We start from the raw sequence: 20015 nt of genomic DNA, 5'->3' as shown, positions 1-20015 counted from the left end.
ATTAATTTTCCCTCTAAGTTTATTGTTCAATATTCATTTATATCTAAAATCTCTTAATACTTTAACCCTGAAGGATTAAAATAGTAATACACCCTTAAGTCTTACCCTTGGCCCCTTTCCCTTTTGTTTCTCTTTGCTTAACATTCTTGGGATACCCTTGAGGAGAATTTGGAGCCATCTCTTCGGGAGGAGGTGAACGAGTAGTGGTTGTGCTATTTTCGTTGTTTGGTTTGTGTACTGGAGAAGAGTGTGTGGAAGCAGAAGGACTTGACTCTAGAGGACTTTCTGTGTTTTCTGTTTGTTCAGGCTTTTCACTCTTTCGATCTATGTCATCCAGGCGTGGGAAAGTTAATTTTTCACTTGTTTCTAAGGCCTTGGTTAGGTACACAGTGGAAAGTTCTCTGTTGAGAACAGTATCTTCTGAATCCTCATCCTTCAACAAAGTCAAAAGTTATTTTATGATAAACATGACATAAAATAATTTACTATCTGATCTTTTACCAGGATATAAGAATATGCTATGCTACACACAAACTTCCTCAGTTTAGAAAATTTTAACTTAACCACGTGTAGACACCACCTAAATCACATGAAGCTGATTTTACAGGCTTTCCTTTACCCACCCCTATACAGATCTTTCTGCACATCCCAAATCATCTTTCTCTAGCCAAGTCAGAAACCTTCTGGTACATCTTAGCCATTCCAATTCAATGCAATTCAGTCTGACTGAAGTAGTTCAATCTTCTCCCTCTATGACAGGTTCTCCCACATACCAAACTACATACACCTCAATTCTTCAACTGTTTTCCAGAAATATGCTAGAACATTATACTGGTATACTTTTCGTGGACTTAAATGATTATTTATGGAATAATGAAGCATTTCAGAAGCGTTTAGTCTTTGAAGAAATATGGTAACTTGTTTCAGATTAAGGAATTCTAAGATAGGTAAGCACATTTTACAACATACCACTGTCACCATATCAAAATCTTTCAGCAAGTAGAATACAACAAGCTTGCATACTATTTTGCTAACTTCAGATAAACTGTGCCACAAAGAACATGTCAGAGGTCACATATGTGGTATGAACCCGAACACTTTTTTTTCACTTGATACAGCATAAAAATATGATGCTTTGGCACAGTCTGAACGAAGCATGGACAACAATTGCAATTGCAAACACAGATAAAACCGAACATACATTCAGGCTCCTGAATGTGTAATTATCTACCAATATCAGTACCTGTAGATTTGCAGTCTGTTGTCCAGCTCCAAGAGATTCTTTCAGCTTCGATCGAGAAGGTGGCTGGCGTTTTACTTTCAAAGCAAGCTGAGCTTTTGCTTTGTGGGCACTGGTGTCTAATCTGGGAGTATCCCCAACAAAAGCATCAAAATCTGCAACAAGTATGTACTTTTAAACAAAAAAAGCTTGATATGCAAGGTCTAGAAGAATATTCAGAAGTTAAATCAGAATTATTCTACCTGTTAATCATTACTATATGAAAAATACAGGTTTATATAATACAACAATATTTTAACATACTGTGACAGCAATTTCTAATTTCTACCCGATTTATTCAATTAAAAAAAAAAAATCCATCAGGAAATAATTGTATTATGGCTTGAAAACTGAGTTTTATTCTCAAATAGATAAGAATTTGTGCCCTATATTTGTTCCTATATTTGTTCTTTAAGATAGAAACTTTTTACGAAGTACATAAACATCTACCAAAACTTTTTAGAGTATGCTTCTTAACTGAAACACCATCTGATATTTTGTATCTGGGCATAAAATCACAAGACAAATAAAAAAAATCATAGCAAGCTCTGGTGTAAGTCTGACGTATCTCAGTGTTTTGGTCCCACTAACATTATCGTTTTCATTATTAAATAATCTGAGGAACAGTGAAGATGGATGTCTCTCCATTTACTACTTCTTCCCTACAGCACTTCAGAAATACACTATTACAATACTGAAAACATGCAGGGACCTGAACAACAAAATCCACACTGGCTCAGGTCAAACATTTACCCAGTCAGCAGGAAACAGCAAACACTTAACTACTTCTAACAGTGAAAAAGCCACTACACATAACTACTCCTAATTTTTGTTAAATGCAAATCAAAAATCCTACAACCTACTTACCAGAAATCAACATATCTGAAGAATTTAGTCTTTCTTCTGTTGATTCAGTTTCTTTCTCATTTTCTTCTCTTATCTTTGACTGTTCATTATATTGGCCTGGACTTTGATAACCATCTTCCAATAAACTGCCACCTCCAAACATATATGGCATTCTCTCATATACTTTTAATTTACTTTCAAGCTCTGAAATCTGCAAGAATTAAAATTCAGAATTGAGATACAACTCTCCAAGAATGCAGGAGTTTATTTCAAAAATATAACACTACTTTACTTTTTCCTGATGTATTTTCAGCTGTCCTGCATATTCCTGGTCTCTCTCTTCAAGCAGCCTCGAATGATTCTCCTCTTTTTTCATGAATTCTATTTCTCTGGTGAAATATATTTGTATATATGAAACAGTAATATATAGAAATGTAGAAAATCACATAGAATAGAAATATGCACAGTTACATTTACTAAAAAGCATTCTGTTAGTAAACATCAAAAAATATCAGTCTGTAAGGTATAATTGATTCATTAATCTTGTAACATCACAAAACAACCTATGTATTTTTTATGCTTCTATGGTCCTCAAAAAGAAATACATATGATACTATATTTTACTCTGAGCTGAAAAGCATGAGACATACACACAACACCAGTCATTACATCTTACTCTCTTCCACAAAGATACGTGCACGAACAGTATTCTCCTTCCAAAAGCTACGGTAAAACACTTTGTAGGAAAGTAAATTGCATTTCAAGTTTCTGCTTGGTTCATCCCACAGAAACTGCAACGGTTGGGTTTTACAAGAAACACTTACAAGGAGGAAACAAAAACAGAAGCTGCTTTTCCTGCAAGTCAGATACGGGACCAGAAATGTGTACATCTACACAAAACGCAAAATCTTCAGGGACAGTCAAAGGAGTAATGAGAACTTGCTAAACAGTGAGGAAATGGAAACTAGTGTTAGCAGTCATCTTCCATGCAGTGGACTTCCATGCAGATAAGCTTGGGAGGAGAGGGAAAACAAGACCTTTACAAAGCTCACCAAACAGCACAAAATTGCCTTGTGAATAGTAATATTTCTGGATGTGGACTACAAAGCAAAAAATCATGCTAACTGTCTAACAGTAAGTAGCATAAATAGAAATAGGGGACAAGAAATGTATACACTTACAGTAACTATCAAAAGTAACCGTTGGGTTCGCAATATCAAGACACTTATACAAGTATTTAGCAATTAGCTCTTGTTTAGCCAAGAAGAAAGAAGGCAGGACAAACAGACACAATCGCATGACACCAGTGTGCAAGGCTTACACAAGTATATCTAATAAGCAGCATTACCCCTACCAAAAACCCAAACCTGTTAACAGATTGAAGATACTGGTTTTGTGCTGACATTTTGATGTGCTAGATACATATCCCAAACTCCAATTTTTCTCAGAATTCCTTTTACTCCCCCTAAAAGATATAACTCCTAACTCAGTGTATCTGGCTCATTATATATCCTTTGATGCCTACCCTATCTGGAACATTTAAGCCTGTTAAGTGGGTTTTTCACAAACAGCAACATTGCCAAACTGCAAGCAGACATTCTGAAAGTATAGATGCATTACAGTTTCTTAACTGAGTTATTTTTAAAATTTTTTATTGAAATATTAGATATTTTTCCTAAGCTTAGAAACAAAAGCAGCAGCAAAATTTTTGAAGAACCTTTCCAGAAGCTGGTCACTTACGGTATGGAAGAATTCAGCATGTATAGCCCACTGCTTCCCTAAGCTCTGACAAACGAAAAAAGGGTGTTAAGCAAATCCTAACCCTAGGTACTGTTGTCAGTTTTCCCCATAATGTACAAAACATACAAGCAAGAAATACAGACCTGGTACTTTGGGGTACTTACTTTTGTTGGTAATCTTTAAGCAATTTCTTGGCCTTGTTGTATTTCTTTTCAAGGGCATCACATTGTTCTTGAGTTTCTTTAAGACGCTCGTTTACTGTTTTGCATAAACTCTGTGCCTCTAACCAGTACATCTCTAACTTTTTAATTTTCTCTTTGCTTTCATCTAAGTTTTGCTGAAGTTGGGCTCGACTCAGTTTCCATTCATTTTTTTCTGCTTCAACGATTTTTAACTGAAAAGATTAATACTTAAGCAATTAAAATAAAAGATGAAATAAAACCCAGCTGTTTATACATGTTTAAGTAAAGAATAGCTCATAACAATTAAATACTTATCAGTAATATTAAAACAAGACACCAAACTTTTAAAGAAATCTTATCAACTCTTTGAACCCTTGCTAGTCCAAGCAGGTTTAGAACTCAAACCTAAGAGTCTTTTACTACTTCCTCATTTGTACTACTTCTTTTTAAAGAGATAAAATGAATAAGACCTTTATTGTTAGCTTATGTTGACTTGTTCAAGATCTTAATACCTCTGGAGGGACCTATTTTGTTTACCTTCAAAAGCAACCAGAGATACAGAATCTTAACCTGTATAAGACAAGCTCACTGTCCTACCACTATGTTACCAATAGCTTTTTGAATAAAGCTAATGAGTTGATCTTCCCCTGCTACTTTATAAGGCACTGGTCTTTCCAATAAATTATGACGTACCTATGGTTTGCTCTTCTGGGGCTAATGTATAAAAATGCCAAACATTCCCTCAACAGAAGAAAGGGATGGGGCCCCTTCAGTTTGACAGCAGCCACATTATAAAAGGGAATGTTAACATATGAAGTTCTCCAGGCCTTGGAGGAGCAAGAAGGCAGAATACCACTTAGTTTGTCCACGTCTCCTTCTTTGGGGACACCATTTACACTGAGGAAATCACTGCTTTTGAAGCCAGTTAACATCATCTGCTGATGGAACAGAGACGTTGAAAGGACCAAGAATTTCTTGAATTGTAAATGGGGCACCAAGATGGGACACCAACATTTTGAACATCATTTTTTTTAGCAATCCAGTTGGGCCAAATTTCAAGAATACTGCAAGGAGGAGGGGCACTGTCAGAGACCAAAAGCAAAGCTATCATAAGATCATGTTGGCTGCCTTGCCTCTCTACACCTGAGGCTCTGAACATTTGCAGAGTGCAAGAATAAACCCCAACAGATACTGTTATTCAAGATTACTGCAGTCTGAAGCACTATCTCCTCACCACTTGCTACCTGCCTCCAGCAATCCGCTGCAACATGGCCTAGGGTACGCATTTCTCAGCAAGGCAACACAGAAGGGCAATGGAATAGAAGAAGCTGCTCACCTACAACAAATATTTCCAGAAAAAGGCCATGCACAGATCTCCATCAGTGGAAAAAAGCAGCAAAAAGAACAAGAAATCCTTTCTCAGAGAAAATAGAAGTGTTGAACAATTAAAAAAAAAAAAGCCAACAAAAAAAAAACAAGACAAAAAACCAAAACCCCCAACTGGAAATCATGCTCTCCCCAAAGCAGGTCAGAAATTTGAGGAGAGAAAGAGGGGAAACAAGGTAACAGAAATAACTTTCTGCTAACAGAAAGTCAACCACTAACCACTGTCTGTAAGGGCTAAATCTACATTCAAGTAAGACAAGTTCTGTCTGCTGAAAACGTTCTCTTATTTGTTCAGGAGCTTGTTTCATACAATACTCCGCTATATTCACTTCTACTCTAAGCAGTAATATTGAAGCATTCATTTTATAATGGCACAGGGGGGATTTTGGGGTTGGGGCTTTATTTGTTCTGTGGTGGGGTTTTTTGTTTGTTTGTTTAATTTGAGCACAGCTCTTCAGTTCAGAGATGCCTGTCTAGCATAGCACAGAGTACATAGAGCCTGAGGCCTAAATCAGATTGATGCCTTCTGCATTCTGCCTATTCTTGGTAAAATTCATAGTTAGAAATAAAAAAAATAACGAAAAACCCCAAACAAACCCCACATCACCAAATTATAAGATTCTTTGAAAACTTACTTTCTCCTTCAGTTGATTCACTTCAGCTATTGTTACTGCATGCTTTAATTGCAGCTGCAACAAAAAATTGTATGAGCATACACAAAATGTCACTTGAAACAGTAGTTTGAATTATTTGTCCACGATTCCCTTCTTCCTCAAACCATTTTTACAGTAGCATAGTCAACTTATTTGTCAATTACAGAAGAACTGATCATGAGCTTTTTTTTTAAAAAAAAGCTGAATTCAAATTAAACCCCCCAGAAGTTCCACAGTATTCTATTTGTTACAAAAATCAGTACACAACCACCTATAGTTAAAAATCCCCCATTGTTGTCTATGCATTCAGAAAAGTGAGTAGGTTAAAACAAATGTTTCAACATGTCACGAACATGAAAAGACAGCAATGCACTTACGATGACAACTGGTACACAGAATCAAGTAAAAATTTAACAGTGCTAAATATTTTTACTTATTGGAACTTACAAATAAATGTACTGGCTTTGTTTTAAAATTAAGCCTTGTAGTTTACACCATATATTTTCAGAGGATTATTAGAAATGCATAAAAGCTATATCCTAGTCAAATGCAAAGATAATCGTTAACATATATTAAGAAAACAGAACATGAGTGCAAAAGCACAATTTTTGACAACTATAGTTATTTCTTGTATCTCACTTTCCATCTGCAACCCTAGGGGGATTATTTTTTTTTTTTTGGCAAGGCATAGTGCACCAAACACATTAAAACAAATGAATTCATTACTATCCTTTGTTTAGATTATGTTAGTAACAGTATAGTAATGATTCTAGCTGAGAATTTAATTGTATCCCAAGTAAACACAGCACTTACGAGATGCTGTAGCCTGCTGCTATGCTTCCTAACCTAGAGAAACCATAAATGTTCTCTAGTGATCAACAGCCTGAAATTTCAACTTTCTCAAGGACATCATCAGTGTTATCAAGAGAGCAAACTTAAGGAGGTCCACAGAATACTGATCCTTTACAAAAATAAGCTGATGTATGCACAAATGGCATCTGATGAAACAGTTTCTTTGCAGTGTATTTCTCTCCTCCAGAGTGAAACTAACAGGGACTTAAATCTACCAAAGCTGCCCAGACCCCTAAAGGCCAAAGACTGCACCACTTAAATCCCTGACTAAATTCCACAGACCTGTATAACGCAAACTATTACTTCATAAAAAACCTTGGGGAAAGGGAACCAGATTTTCCAATTATATTAATTTGGGATTCACAGTCTGGAACGGCCTATTGGGTTTACGAATTCATTACTTCCAAGAAGTACACCATAACAAACTCCAGAAGGGACCACCTGAAAAAAAACCTCCAAGCCAAAAACTTGCCTATCTACAGATCAAGTGCTTTTATATACACAGACATTTTCCAGAAGACCTCAGGGCAAGAAACAGAGTAGAAGATTAGATGTGTTTTTCTTGTCTTCCTGAAGAAGATCTAACCACAACACTCAAGACCATTCAGAATGGGCATACCTGTTCTCCCATGCTCCCCCTCCCAGCTAAAGCCATTCTACTATGCAACAAATAAATGCAAAGTCCAATGGGCCAAAGACAATGAAGAGAAGCATCACATCTATTTAATGCAATGTTCAGACATCACAAGGAGGGAGGTGGTGTTGGGTTCTAATATCAAGGGCTTTTTTTTTAATTTAATTTAAATCAAAGGGCCAGATATTATAAATATGCACAGGGAGGCTGGGATCAGAAAATTAAAGACGACCTACAATTCAAGGGACATTTACCAGATATATTTATTGGCGATGCTGGGAAAACAAACCCAAAACCACAGTGAGGGGGACATGAAGGAGATTATATTTCAATCTTATAAGGTTCAGATGCTCCCTAGTGCACCACAAAAAATATTTAAGAAACTGCTATCATACCTCTTTAAATTTAAGAAGAGATTGTGCTGAATCCATATCCAATGGTAAACCAATATCTTCATTTTCAGGAAGATCAAAAACTTCTACAGATTTTCCATGTAAATGCGACTCATATGTATCATCATCATCATCATAGTCATCATCCTGACAAGATGGGAAAATAATGACTTTCTGTAACACACATACTTTGCATTATGGTAGCAGTAATAACAAAAGCACATAATCAAGGAATCCAAACTGTTGCAAAACTTGTCCACCACTTACTACTCCTTTTTAGTTTCTCATACCTACACTAAGTTTCAAAGATGACTTGCAAACACTGTCATCAAAGTTACACAAAAGAGAGCCAAGTAAGCCATATACAAAACAATCATGCACAGCCGATACTTTAAAACGTCTTTTGGATTATTGATAAATTGGAAGTATAGTAGTAGTGATAATCATATGCCTTGATAAGAGTACAGTAGTGTATGAAGTTTTCATTTTCTCTTTTTAGCAAGCTGCCCTTTTTACCCTTTTTTTGCTTCCATTTGATTCAAAACACATTTATTCCATTTGCAGAAGTTATTACATGTAATGGTAATCACATTATTTTAAAAATATTTAAGTATGTATGACGTTTTACCTGCTCTGTATCATCATGACCATAGTGCTGCTCATACAGACATCTCTCTTGCTCTAAAGTCTCACTAATGAGGCGGGCTACTTCACTCTGAGTCCCTGGCTTCTCTCTCCCAATTAGAAACCTACAGAAGAAAAAGAAATTACCCTGCAGCAAAAAGCTCAAGATATTCTTAAGAAATTAAGTTTACCATCCTGTTGCCTTTAACAACATCTTTGTGAAACTTCCATATTATGGTTTTGTATTCTCCATTAATGAAAAAAGACAAAAATAAAGTATTATTTTGTAGAGGACATACATACCTCACTGTTCCTTTGGTGTTTTTTAATACAGTGGCTGCAAAGAACTGAGTAACTCCCACTAGACTTATGCCATCAACCTCAACAATCTGATCATTTACTTGAATTCTGCAAAACAAATAAATGCTTAACTATCTGGTCAACAGACACTTTGGCTTGACAGATTTTTGACACAGGAAGTATCACTTAAAACTCACTACAATTTATAAAGAGAAATTCTGAGTCCCAAGAAATAATTGCTTAGAAACAATCTCTTGCTCTGTTACTACACAGATCACCAAATAAAATTTACACAGTATTTGCCTTAGTATTTTGCATACTATTTGCAGTGATTCGCGTCCTGGGGTGTCAACATGATTTTGTGGCACTTTTACACATGGGCACATTCTAAGCTTTTCTCATATATGCTGTATGCTTATTTTGAAAAAATGTCCTATATTAAATAAAATCCTGTTTCATGAAAAATTAACATAAAGCAGTAATGTAATATTTATTCACTGCATTCAGCTTTTGTACTTTTTATTTAGCATATTCAATGAAAACAATTTGGCTCAGTTAGAAATTTGTGAAAAGCAAATTCAATTCAATGAAAAACTCACCGTCCATCTCTCTGAGCAGCTCCACCATCTGTTATTGTTTTTACAAAAATACCTAGTTTTTCCAGTCCCTGATCAGCACCAACTCCCATTCCAATAATACTGATGCCCAGACCACTGTCACCTAAGGGATTCAAAAATCTAACATTAGCTGTATAACACAAGACGTAACACTTTAGTGAGCAGTTTCAAAGCATTCCAAGTCCTTCCACACAAAAGATGGGAAAATTCACTTTAAAAAAAAAAGATGACAACATGTTCTCTAGATACTACTTAAAGCCTTTTTGTTCTGTAGTTATGACTGCCCATTAGATTCAAAGCTTCATGCTATCTGGAGGAGTCAGTATGATGCATGCATTGCATATATTTTCGTGGAGACTGTCACTCAGTATTGCAGTCTTCCTAACTTCAATTAAGTATGACAATTTGCACTTGGTAGAGTCCTATCCAGTTAACGTTCACTGAATTCAACAGAACTAGCCACAAATGGAAGCCTGAACACACATTCAAAAATTTAAGACCTAAGTTCAGGGAAATCACAGTTTAAAATTGTTTTATCTTTTCTCTGCATAGTATCTCTTGCAAATGTTCAAGGTTTGATTTGCACCTTTTTCAATTTCCACAGGAAACACTTCCATTTTTTCCACCCTTTTCTCAAGTTCATACTCAGCTGAGGCTGCCACAGGGTCAACTTCTTCATTACGTCTATCATAGTCTTCATTTGAGTAAGTACTGAAGACCTAAGAAAGGTAACAGAAGACTTTTTTTAGTGCTTTCCCACCCCCTTCCAAACACGATATAATTGAAAGAAAATCAGTACGGAAATTGAAGTGGTATTTTTAGAGATCCTGTTTATGAACAACCATCAATTTAATAAATACTGCTGCTGTAAGACAGTTTCCAACTTGCACAGAAGTACTGTTATAAAAGCTTCAAAACAATTCCTTCAAGATTTTTTGTGTTGTAAATGCACCAAATAGTTAAAAAAATCAGTCAAGGAAATCACTCATCATCTCTTTGATATAGTGACTTTTTTTTTTTTTTTTTTTTTTTTTTAAGGACTACATTCCCCCAAATCCTTCCTCCTCTCTTCTTCCCTCCCCCCACACCATCTGCCAATCCCAGTGCTTCAAACAGATGTAGTTTTCTGATTTTGCAAGGGAATCAGACAGTTTCCCAGGAAAAGGAAATGCCTTGTTACATACATTACTATTTTTAGTAATCACTCCAGCTGATTTTCTGAATTGTTAAAAATAAAAAGATAAACAAACAACATGAATTAAGACAGAAATCTAGAAAGAAAAAATGTGCTACATATAACAGTAATTTCCCTTATCATCATGTTCATTAATGGTACTTAAATTCATAAGTTAGAAAAAAAAAGAAAGAATAATATACACACACATCCCCATTTATCTGAAAAACAAGGTTTATCTGCTTTAGTTTTTGCAGGCACTGAGTGTTTTACTCAACATCGCTGTAAGAGAGAAAACAGTTATGGACTGCAGCTGCAGCAGCCGTCTCCCTTATCAAGAACACAAAGTTAACTTACACTGGCCTACTAAATTTTTGCAACTTTTGCATTTTCCCACTAAGACATCCTAGACAGGTAACTGCAATCATTTAAGTAAGACAGAACTGTAACCAGATGTAATAAAAAATTTCCCAGTGAATTTACATCCACTAGTATATGGTGTTAGCTCTGCATGGCAGTAGCCTCAGACACAGGAAAATGGTTATTGACACAGATTACCAAAAAGCAATTAATATAACTCAGTATTTCCCATGGGGAGCTTACTGCTTCACCTCCAGGCTATAGCTGAAGAACAGTTTCACAAACTCTTTGCCAAATCTTGCAAAACAACTACTCCAGAAACATGGCATGGCCATACAGCAGTCTAGTAAGTAAAGAAGATTAGATCCACTGGGCTGAAAGGGAAGGAAGAAACCCACTCTCAGAAGTCTTATATTTCTCCCAATAAAAGAACCTTTCTGAAAATTTTCTCTTCCTATGTCTTGCATAAAGGTAAATAAACTCCTTTGGACTATCATGCAGATACCAGTAGGCAACAAATGGACACAAAGACAACAAGGGCTGCACTTACAGTATCTGCCTTCCATAAACTTTACAGAAAAATATAGACAAAAAAAGCTAACCAAATGGTCTCAAGTACCCTTACTTTATCAATATCAGAAAAAAGGTGGCCAAGTTCTTCAAATTAATCTCCGTCCCTACCCGGCCAAAACAGTAAATAGGATATGAAGCCGAAGCATTTAATGAAGCACTATTCTCCCTTTGGAACAAGACCAGTCTAGTTCGGTTCCTTTCCATCCCAACAAAAAAATCAATCTCTCTAAAAATATAGTCAAGTTATAATAAGTATAATTTAATAGTAATAATAAAAAGGAAGTTCACGAACGGACAAATGATAACTTGTTAATGAGACTATTTGAGTTCTGGAGAACAAATAAAATACTGGCATGAAAAAAAAGAAGTTTGCTTATTTATAAGTGTGCATATGATCTAGTGTTAATAATACAACTAAAATGTTAAAGATCACTAACTATCTAACAGCTGAATGAACAAAATGTGGAAGATGGTAGCAGTTCATTTTGGAGACACCAACAACTGTATTTTCCTGATTCTTAACTCAGTGGTCTAACTCACCAAGCAGAAGATTATGCAAATAGTCACTATCTACTGAAGAATTACATCAGCAAAGGGATGACCAGTTCCTTATACAACCGTTTATAAAGTGCTGGAAATTTTGGGGAAGCAAAGTTGCACCATCATACCATCGTTACATATACTTCAAATCTTAGGCTGCCAGCAATATAATACTTCTGGAATGTCTAAAAATTATTCAATAGTTTTCCAGCTTGGAAGTAATAGCATTGTACTTGAGAGTCTCGTGGAATTTGCCCATTTTGACACAAAACTGATCACAGGAATTGATCATCTGCTGGGAGTGGATCACAGAATTTAAAACTAGTGGTGGCTTAGATTCCAGTGATGTTTATAATTGTTATTCATAAAACAACAGCATAAACATATCTATGCAAATGAAGACTGCTAATATTTGTGCACACTAACTTTTTAAGAAAAACCTACCTGAAATCAATTCTGACTAATCCACTAAGGGAATAAATACATACTTTTCTCTTAAAGTGACAGATGGCAAGTGTGTGAGAACATTCAGGTAATATTCTAAAAACCATAACCTCACAATTAAGACAAGACAGATCCACTTTGAAATAGTAAGACCACTCCTCCGCCCACCCCCCCCCCCCCCAAAAAAAACCCCTAATTTTGAGGAAAAACACATATTTACAAAGAAAAGAGGAAAAGCAAAACTGATATATAACCAGAAGCCAAACACTGCTATAACAAAAAGAAAAGCAAGAGCACACTAAAAAAAATACGGCCAAAGAGTCAAGGGCAAAAGACAGAAATTTTCATTGTGTACATGTACACAATGTGTACAGGAATCCTAACGTGCTATTCATTTTTTGAGACTGAAACAGTAAAATTGTTGCTACTAATACAGAAAACACAGAACTGCTCAGCAAGTTGTTCTTGCCAAGTAGCAAAAGTAACATTAAACACAGTTAAAATGTGGATAATAAATAATGTAAGTTACAAGTTACACAGTTTAGAAGATTGATGAGAAAGCTAAACAGTTCATCCCTGTGCTGTGTCTGCTGGGGTTTAGTCATTGAATCACACTAGGGACAAAAGAAATTCTAATCTTACTATTTCGAGGCCACTGCTAGCCAGAGGTCATAAAATTATTAGTGTGCAAGTGATATTTTTGAAAGATATGCTTTAGCAAACACAAATTAATTGTCTCAACATAGGAGAAACAAGATTAATTCTGCTGTGGAAACCATGTGAGTTTTACAAGCTTTTTACCACAGCTTGCTATGTATCTAGGTGGTTAATCTAGCATTAATAACTTCTGGACCCTGTCAAGCTATGAAAAACTAATTTATTTTTATGCTCAAGATCTCTTTTCTTCAGAATGAATAAAAATAACTTGAATCCAAAAAAAGTTATAAGAGAGTGCTGAATTTTTAAGGATTATTTTCATTAAACTGTTAATTTTCAAATATATTCTCAGTCCTTGGACAGCAAATGTATTTATTTGGAGACAGAAAAACACAGCACTCTCTGCACCATGAAAATTAATCACTTTTTGAATGCAAAAGTCAGTTTGCCTCCTTCTATGAAGATGCTAATATCAACATTATCAGAATCAGCACTCCAAAAAAACCAACAAAGCCTACTGTCTAAAAGATCCCACCGCTTAGTTCCTGTTACCATACAGAATTAAATATCTCCATTGTATCAACTTAGTGCTATCACAGAAAACAGCATTATCACAGAAAACCAATGACCTTGCTTAATCCAAACTCTTAGCAGTACATAAAAAGGTCTACTTAAGAACTATGCTAGTTTTAGCAGAATGTTAATTTTGTTAGAGGGTAACAACTAATTTACCACGTGTTTACATAAAACTGCTACAGTCATAAGACACAAAGACCTCCACTCCCATACTCATTTCTAGTAGACAGATTTGTTTGTCTCTGATCGAGAGCAGAACATTACAGAAGTCATTAAACAGTAAGATTAAGGAATCAATAACTGCCCAGAAAGGCTCCCAACTAATTGGAACGGAAGCAATATCAACATCCCTTTAAAATTCTCATGTAATACCACAGTTTTGGCTGGAAAGCCTCACAACCCTTCGCACAGGCAGCTGAAGTAACACCTTGCAGCTTGAGAGAGGGACTGCAGTGTTACTGACACCCAGCAAGGACTATACCAGCTGGTTCACGTTTCTTCTGAAACAATTCTTACTTTGAACACGCCAAATATTCAGAACACAGGTTACAGCTCAGGGGAAATTATCTAGTAGTGAAAAGTTTCTGCTTTTCAAATTGATCGCCTTTGCAATGCCTGGCAAATTGTGAAATGCCTAAGCAAACATGAATAATCATTTCACACAGTAGGACTGAAGTATAATGTACACTTCATAGTACTCTCCAGTTAAAGTAGGTATCTTGTTACCATTACTCACTCTTCCCTCTGTTTCCGAGATCTACATGGTTACTATTTTATTACCACTACTTATTATATTTTAAGTGAAAAGTGACTATACCTGATTTAAGTCAATTCATGTTATAAAATCCTCTAATCAGCAAACAGAAACACCTTGCTTTTTGGTGTGGTTTTTTGTTGTCGTCGTCATTGGTTGTTGTTGTTTTAGGGGGGTTTTGTTGTTGTTTTGGTGGGTTTTTTTTTTTTTTTAAACACTTACACTTTCAGTCTTCTTCGAAAAGTATCCTTTATAACTAACATTCCATAACAGAATGTTAGTAACTGTTAAACAGGTTAATATTACAAGCCATTACACTCAATAGAGCCGTTTTGGTTAGCAAACAGGTGGACAGGCAGGCTGTGCACACTTACGGACTTCATCCTGTAGCTTTGCATGGCTTATCAAAACGCCCAACCAAGTCAGTTCACAAAGGCAGTGCAACCTTGCTTCGTATCTACAGTACAGAAAACTTTATACAGGTAATTCCATCACACATCAACCAGGTCTTTTACCAGTCTCACTACTCTCTACTTCATTCTCAATAAAACCAATAATTTTTTTCTCTGGTTCTGTATTTCACTGCAGCAGCAAAGGCACTGGAGCTAGCTAGAAAGCCAAGACAACATGGTACCTGATTCAGTCAGGTTAAGCTACCTGCTCCAGAAGACGAAACACTCTTTCACTATCAGGTATTTTACTTTTAAATACCAGTGAAAGAAATACTGAAGACAGAGAAAAGCACCTATTCAGATTCGGTACACTGATCTTATTAAATATCAAACTTTCAGAGCAGAAGTTGACAGCTGATCCACTCCATGGAACTGGAGCTCCACTGTGACCTGGTTGTACTCCACCACCATTCTCAGCTGAAGTGGCACTGCTCTCTGACTGACAAAGGGATCCCAAATAGAAGAGGCAAAAACTACTCACAAAACCACTTAAGAGGGGGACCTGCAAAAATCTTGGCTCCTGAAAGACACTGTATATAAAGAAATTCAATTATGAACATACATAAGCTTCACAGTGTCTTGGTACCACCAATTTAAGCCTGGCAACCCAGAAGAATTAGATAGGCGTAGTTCTTTAGTATTCACCAAAACAAAAATCTTGACCTGACCATATCTAAATAGCAAGCAAACTGGTATGAGTAACTTCAAAAGAGTAACAACGAACACAAAAATAGCCCACCTGGCTGTTTTCTAAAGGCCGTAAGAAGAAACAAGAAAATAACCTTGCCATACCAGACTAACTCAATTAACTAACCTGCAGTAATACTGCCACTAGCAATGATCAATACCCCAGGTCTGAAAAGGAGGATCATCTCACTATATCAAGACACATCAGAGGGTGATGGAGCAAAAGGGATTGAGAAATAAACCTAAAGGATTTGCATGTTGCCTTTTGGAATAATACTTTACTACTCAATAAAGATCTAAGAACCCTGTAAAAAACCTCTGCTACACTGCACCTTCATGATCTCAAGACTGCAAACTAAGTAGAACAGATGCACACTCCTTTTTACTGATGTCCTTCTGAGTGTTCACCTTCTATGTTAGAATTATATGAAAAGGGAAAATTTATTTATTCCATTTCTCAAAAAGTAAACTACAAACAAGTTTCAGCTACTGCCTGTTCATTCTTTATCAACCTAGGTTAAGTATTCCCAAGTGCTCATAACAGGAATCATCATCACAAAGATGCTGAATCTTTCAGCAGTTTAACTGTTGAGTTAATGAACTCTCCTACAAACTTGCTTATCTTTGCTGACCCTTGCCACTTCCTCAGTGTTCGTTCTGACTACATCTCCCATGAAACCCTCAAGTGCCTCCTATTCAGCCCCTTTCCTCCCTCCTGTTCCCCATAGCTATTCTCAGAGCAATACAGCACAGTTTGGACATGCATAGAGACCAGCTAACATTAAGTCAAAAAGAAGAAGTAACTTAAGTTAAAGCTGCAGCCCTGCCACTAACAAGGGCATGAATCTGCAACTCTGATAGAAGTGCTATTTTTTTTCCAAGCCCAATAGTATTCTGAAAATACCTTTAGAAAAGTATCTATCTCCCTTCCTGTCAAATCTGGGTGAAACTGATAGGAAGTTAGAAATTGGAGGGGCTGAAAAAGGAGTGAGGATGGATAGGTGATAGCCTGTCATCCTCACTGTCACCTCACCTGACATCCATAACCTCCGTGTTCTCTTATTTATCTATAGTTTGACAGCATCATCAAGTACATCAAACAGGGCAACCACTGTGTTACATAACTGCATCCAGGGAATAATTCCGTAAGAAATACGTTAATATCTTAACGTAAAGAGTCAAGCTGCTCCAGCAGTGAGCCAGGATATAAAAAGAAATTATTTGCTTTTTCTGATCTGGTTTAGCTTTCTGCTCTAAAGCCCCATATCCTGGCACTGGACTCTCATCCAAAGACTCTTGAAGCACCAAAACAATCTACCATTGTAAAACTCACATACCAAATATTTCCTAAGAATCACAACAGAAGATGTACGATAAAAAAAAGCCAAAAAATCTAGAGCTGAAAGTGCTTCTTTCTGGACGGAACAAAGGTCACGGAATCAAAATATAACAAAAACCAGAAAGGCATGTCTGAATATTGTTTTGAGAATTGTCTGAATAATATCAATTACTGAAAATATTCATATTCTGAATATTCTGAATACTGAAAGAAATTTTAGTAAGAGTTTAAAGATTGCATTTCCTCAAAAAAACCCCAACCAACCACAAATAACAAAGCATGTGTGAAAATATGTACCTTCTTCCTTCAGTTAATGTAACATCTCATACTGTGAAATTAACCAGCTGGAAATGCCATACTCTCAGATGCGGACAGAACACAACAGGGTTACTTTTTGTGAAAACTCAGTAAAAGTACCGTGGAAAATTTGAGATAAGAATGTTTTAATGTTGATGCAAGTGATAAACAGAGCTTCAAAACAATTAAAATCTATGCGTTATAAACAAATAAATTGCCATCGCAAAAGATACCAAACAAAGCAGGATGGAAATACACTTACATTATTTGGGTCAAGAAAAACAAAGGCAGATGACTTCTCACATACAAGTCAATTCTGCTTAAATCTACTCTCACATAGATCTCTTGTTTTCCCAGATCAACCTGCATCCGTGTCACGTACTTCTTTCTTAATGCTACAACAGTATTTTACTGAAGTGCTTGACCAATGGCTGAAAAACAATTGTCCGTTTATGCAGTCATCAATTCCCTTAATTACTGAAGAAACTCCAGGGTTTGGGTATCTTCCATCAGTTAGTGTATCTTCTATCTCTTTCCATGTCTGACATTCTAAGTCTACAAGTTACAGTTCAAAAATGAGAAGATGTATGAAGCTGAAGCACTACTCTGCAACATTTTGTTAAAACAGTGTTCAGGAGACTACACATTGACCTAGAAAAATTGTGCATCTCCTAGAAGTGGTCAGCATTTACAGATACGCTGTTATACAGGAGATCAATTCAAGTATATCTTCATTTACTGCTTCATTAACTTCCACAGTAAGCAGTTCTGTACTAAAAAGATTGAAGAGTATGCCAGCCTGAACAGTGCCCCAGCTATACATAAAAGAGCTCTATTCTGCTGTGCAAGACAGAAGCAGCTGATACTTGGCTGGTTAGGACAACACACAAGCCGTGAAACTGCTTTCAGTTTCCTTATTTAAGAATAAGTTAAAACTTCTGCTTGACTGTGACAAATATAAAAGTAAAGCCTTTATGAAGGTTTGGGTTTGGGTTTGTTTTGTTTTTTTTTTTTTTTTTTTTTTTACCTGTGTTCTTGACTTAATCATCTTAAAAGAAGTATTATTCACAAAAAGCTGGGAACAGACACTCCCACGCAACATAAACTTGGTAACTACTAATTAAACAGACTTAGAGGAGCAAATAGCTGCACTATCTTTTCAGTTTACCTGAGCTGCAGAATTTCTAAGGATCATAAATCATTGCAGAAGTTAGTCACAATGCTATTAAAGGTTTTGAAGACAAAGTTTGACACAGTCTGAGGTAAAAGCATCTCAAGAAGTCAATTTGGAAACAGGCATTTGTTTTCCCAATGGAAAGTTTCAAAATCACAGATGTCAAACAGTACTCAGTCATTACATTTATGTTAATTAAAGCCTTTCAAGGTAATCACATAATTGAAAGCGAGTTCAATCTTTAGGTTACAAAAGCAAAGTGAAATATAAAGGGATGACAGCACAGTTACCTGATGTTATCTGTACTGTCTGTAATATTGATTGTTTACACAGTTTATTGAGAAAACTTCAAGACAGACTAATTCAGTTCCCTTGCAAATACCTTGGACAGCTGAGTGTGCTTTACATTCCTTACAGGCTTCATATATGGCAACAAGAGACTAAAAATAGCTCATGTAACATAACACAAACCCAGTCTACGAAGTTCTGCTAATAACTCTACAGTACCACTCTTCACTACTGTAGGGAAAACAAGCAACTGAAACACAATGTTCCTTAAGGTCTGCAGAGATCTAGCAGCAGCAGGACTTACAGAGTCAGGTCACCCACAGCAAGTAAGAAATCTTCCCACACATCATTTATCACCAGATTCTACAGAATTGAAATATTTATTTTAAAAAGTCTCATCAAAGCTTATTTTCACAGGCACAGGGCAACAAAAAATAATGGAGTATCTGCATAATTATGTTCCATCTTTCTTGAGATTATCAGATGAAATTATGTTCCTAAACCCTGCTACAGATGTCAGCCATTAATTACAGATCTCTAGCACAGGTCAGATGGGGTACTAACAGTGTCAGCTACCTTATACATCCCTGGAAGCTCCACAGCCTCCTTTTACTCAAAAGCCTTGGCAATTTTACAGCTGACTAGAAACTTTGAAGTTCTCCTTGCAGCTACAGCGCAAATACACTTTTTAGGGTGCCCATGTGTACGTTATATCCATCACCTACTCATATATCCAACTTCCCTTTTGGGTATATCAAGTACAATGGTCAGAGTTCCATCACTGCAGAACCCTGAGAACACCTTCCGAATGTTTTGAGTTCTTCCAGTCTTACCAGACACCCGCTAAACAGCAGCTGCAAAAGACAGAGATGGTTTCTTCATAATCCCTAGAGAGGTGCAGCAGGAAAACAGCAAGAATGCCAAGGTCAGCCTGGCCTCTCTCTGGAGCATCTAAGAGGAGGAGAAACACAGATCTCCTCTAGTGGCTGTGGATGCCTGGAATGGCACTCACATTTCAGCCCAACTTACTAGTCTAAATAAAGCTGAAAAAACAAGCTACTAGGATACATTTCTCACTACTATGGCACCACTCTAAAATGCGGTAAGGACCAAGAATATTCTTTTGCTGCCACTAAGGATTTTTCTTTTCCAATTTAAGATGTACTAAAATCTACACATGAAATCAAAAGGGGTA

General features: G+C 36.3%; 1 protein-coding gene across 8 annotated transcripts in view; it reads right to left on the bottom strand.

Annotated features, from left to right (window-relative positions):
* LOC130154194 (neurabin-1-like) overlaps window positions 1-20015 on the bottom strand; it is a 43133-nt gene that overhangs the window by 18170 nt on the left and 4948 nt on the right. For all 8 annotated transcript variants that reach the window (XM_056350049.1, XM_056350051.1, XM_056350048.1 and 5 more), the window contains 11 exons: window positions 10092-10224; window positions 9488-9608; window positions 8892-8996; window positions 8593-8713; window positions 7968-8111; window positions 6069-6122; window positions 4030-4259; window positions 2418-2514; window positions 2147-2336; window positions 1244-1395; window positions 106-433 (listed from right to left, as the gene is read on the bottom strand). In XM_056350049.1, coding sequence (XP_056206024.1) covers window positions 106-433; window positions 1244-1395; window positions 2147-2336; window positions 2418-2514; window positions 4030-4259; window positions 6069-6122; window positions 7968-8111; window positions 8593-8713; window positions 8892-8996; window positions 9488-9608; window positions 10092-10224 — 1675 coding nt within the window. The remainder of the gene's footprint in view (window positions 1-105; window positions 434-1243; window positions 1396-2146; window positions 2337-2417; window positions 2515-4029; window positions 4260-6068; window positions 6123-7967; window positions 8112-8592; window positions 8714-8891; window positions 8997-9487; window positions 9609-10091; window positions 10225-20015) is intronic.

Source organism: Falco biarmicus, chromosome 8 (genome assembly GCF_023638135.1).
Source record: "Falco biarmicus isolate bFalBia1 chromosome 8, bFalBia1.pri, whole genome shotgun sequence".
Classification (NCBI taxonomy): domain Eukaryota; kingdom Metazoa; phylum Chordata; class Aves; order Falconiformes; family Falconidae; genus Falco; species Falco biarmicus.
The sequence above is the reverse complement of the archived record's forward strand: the minus strand, read 5'-3'. Positions and strand labels throughout refer to the sequence as shown.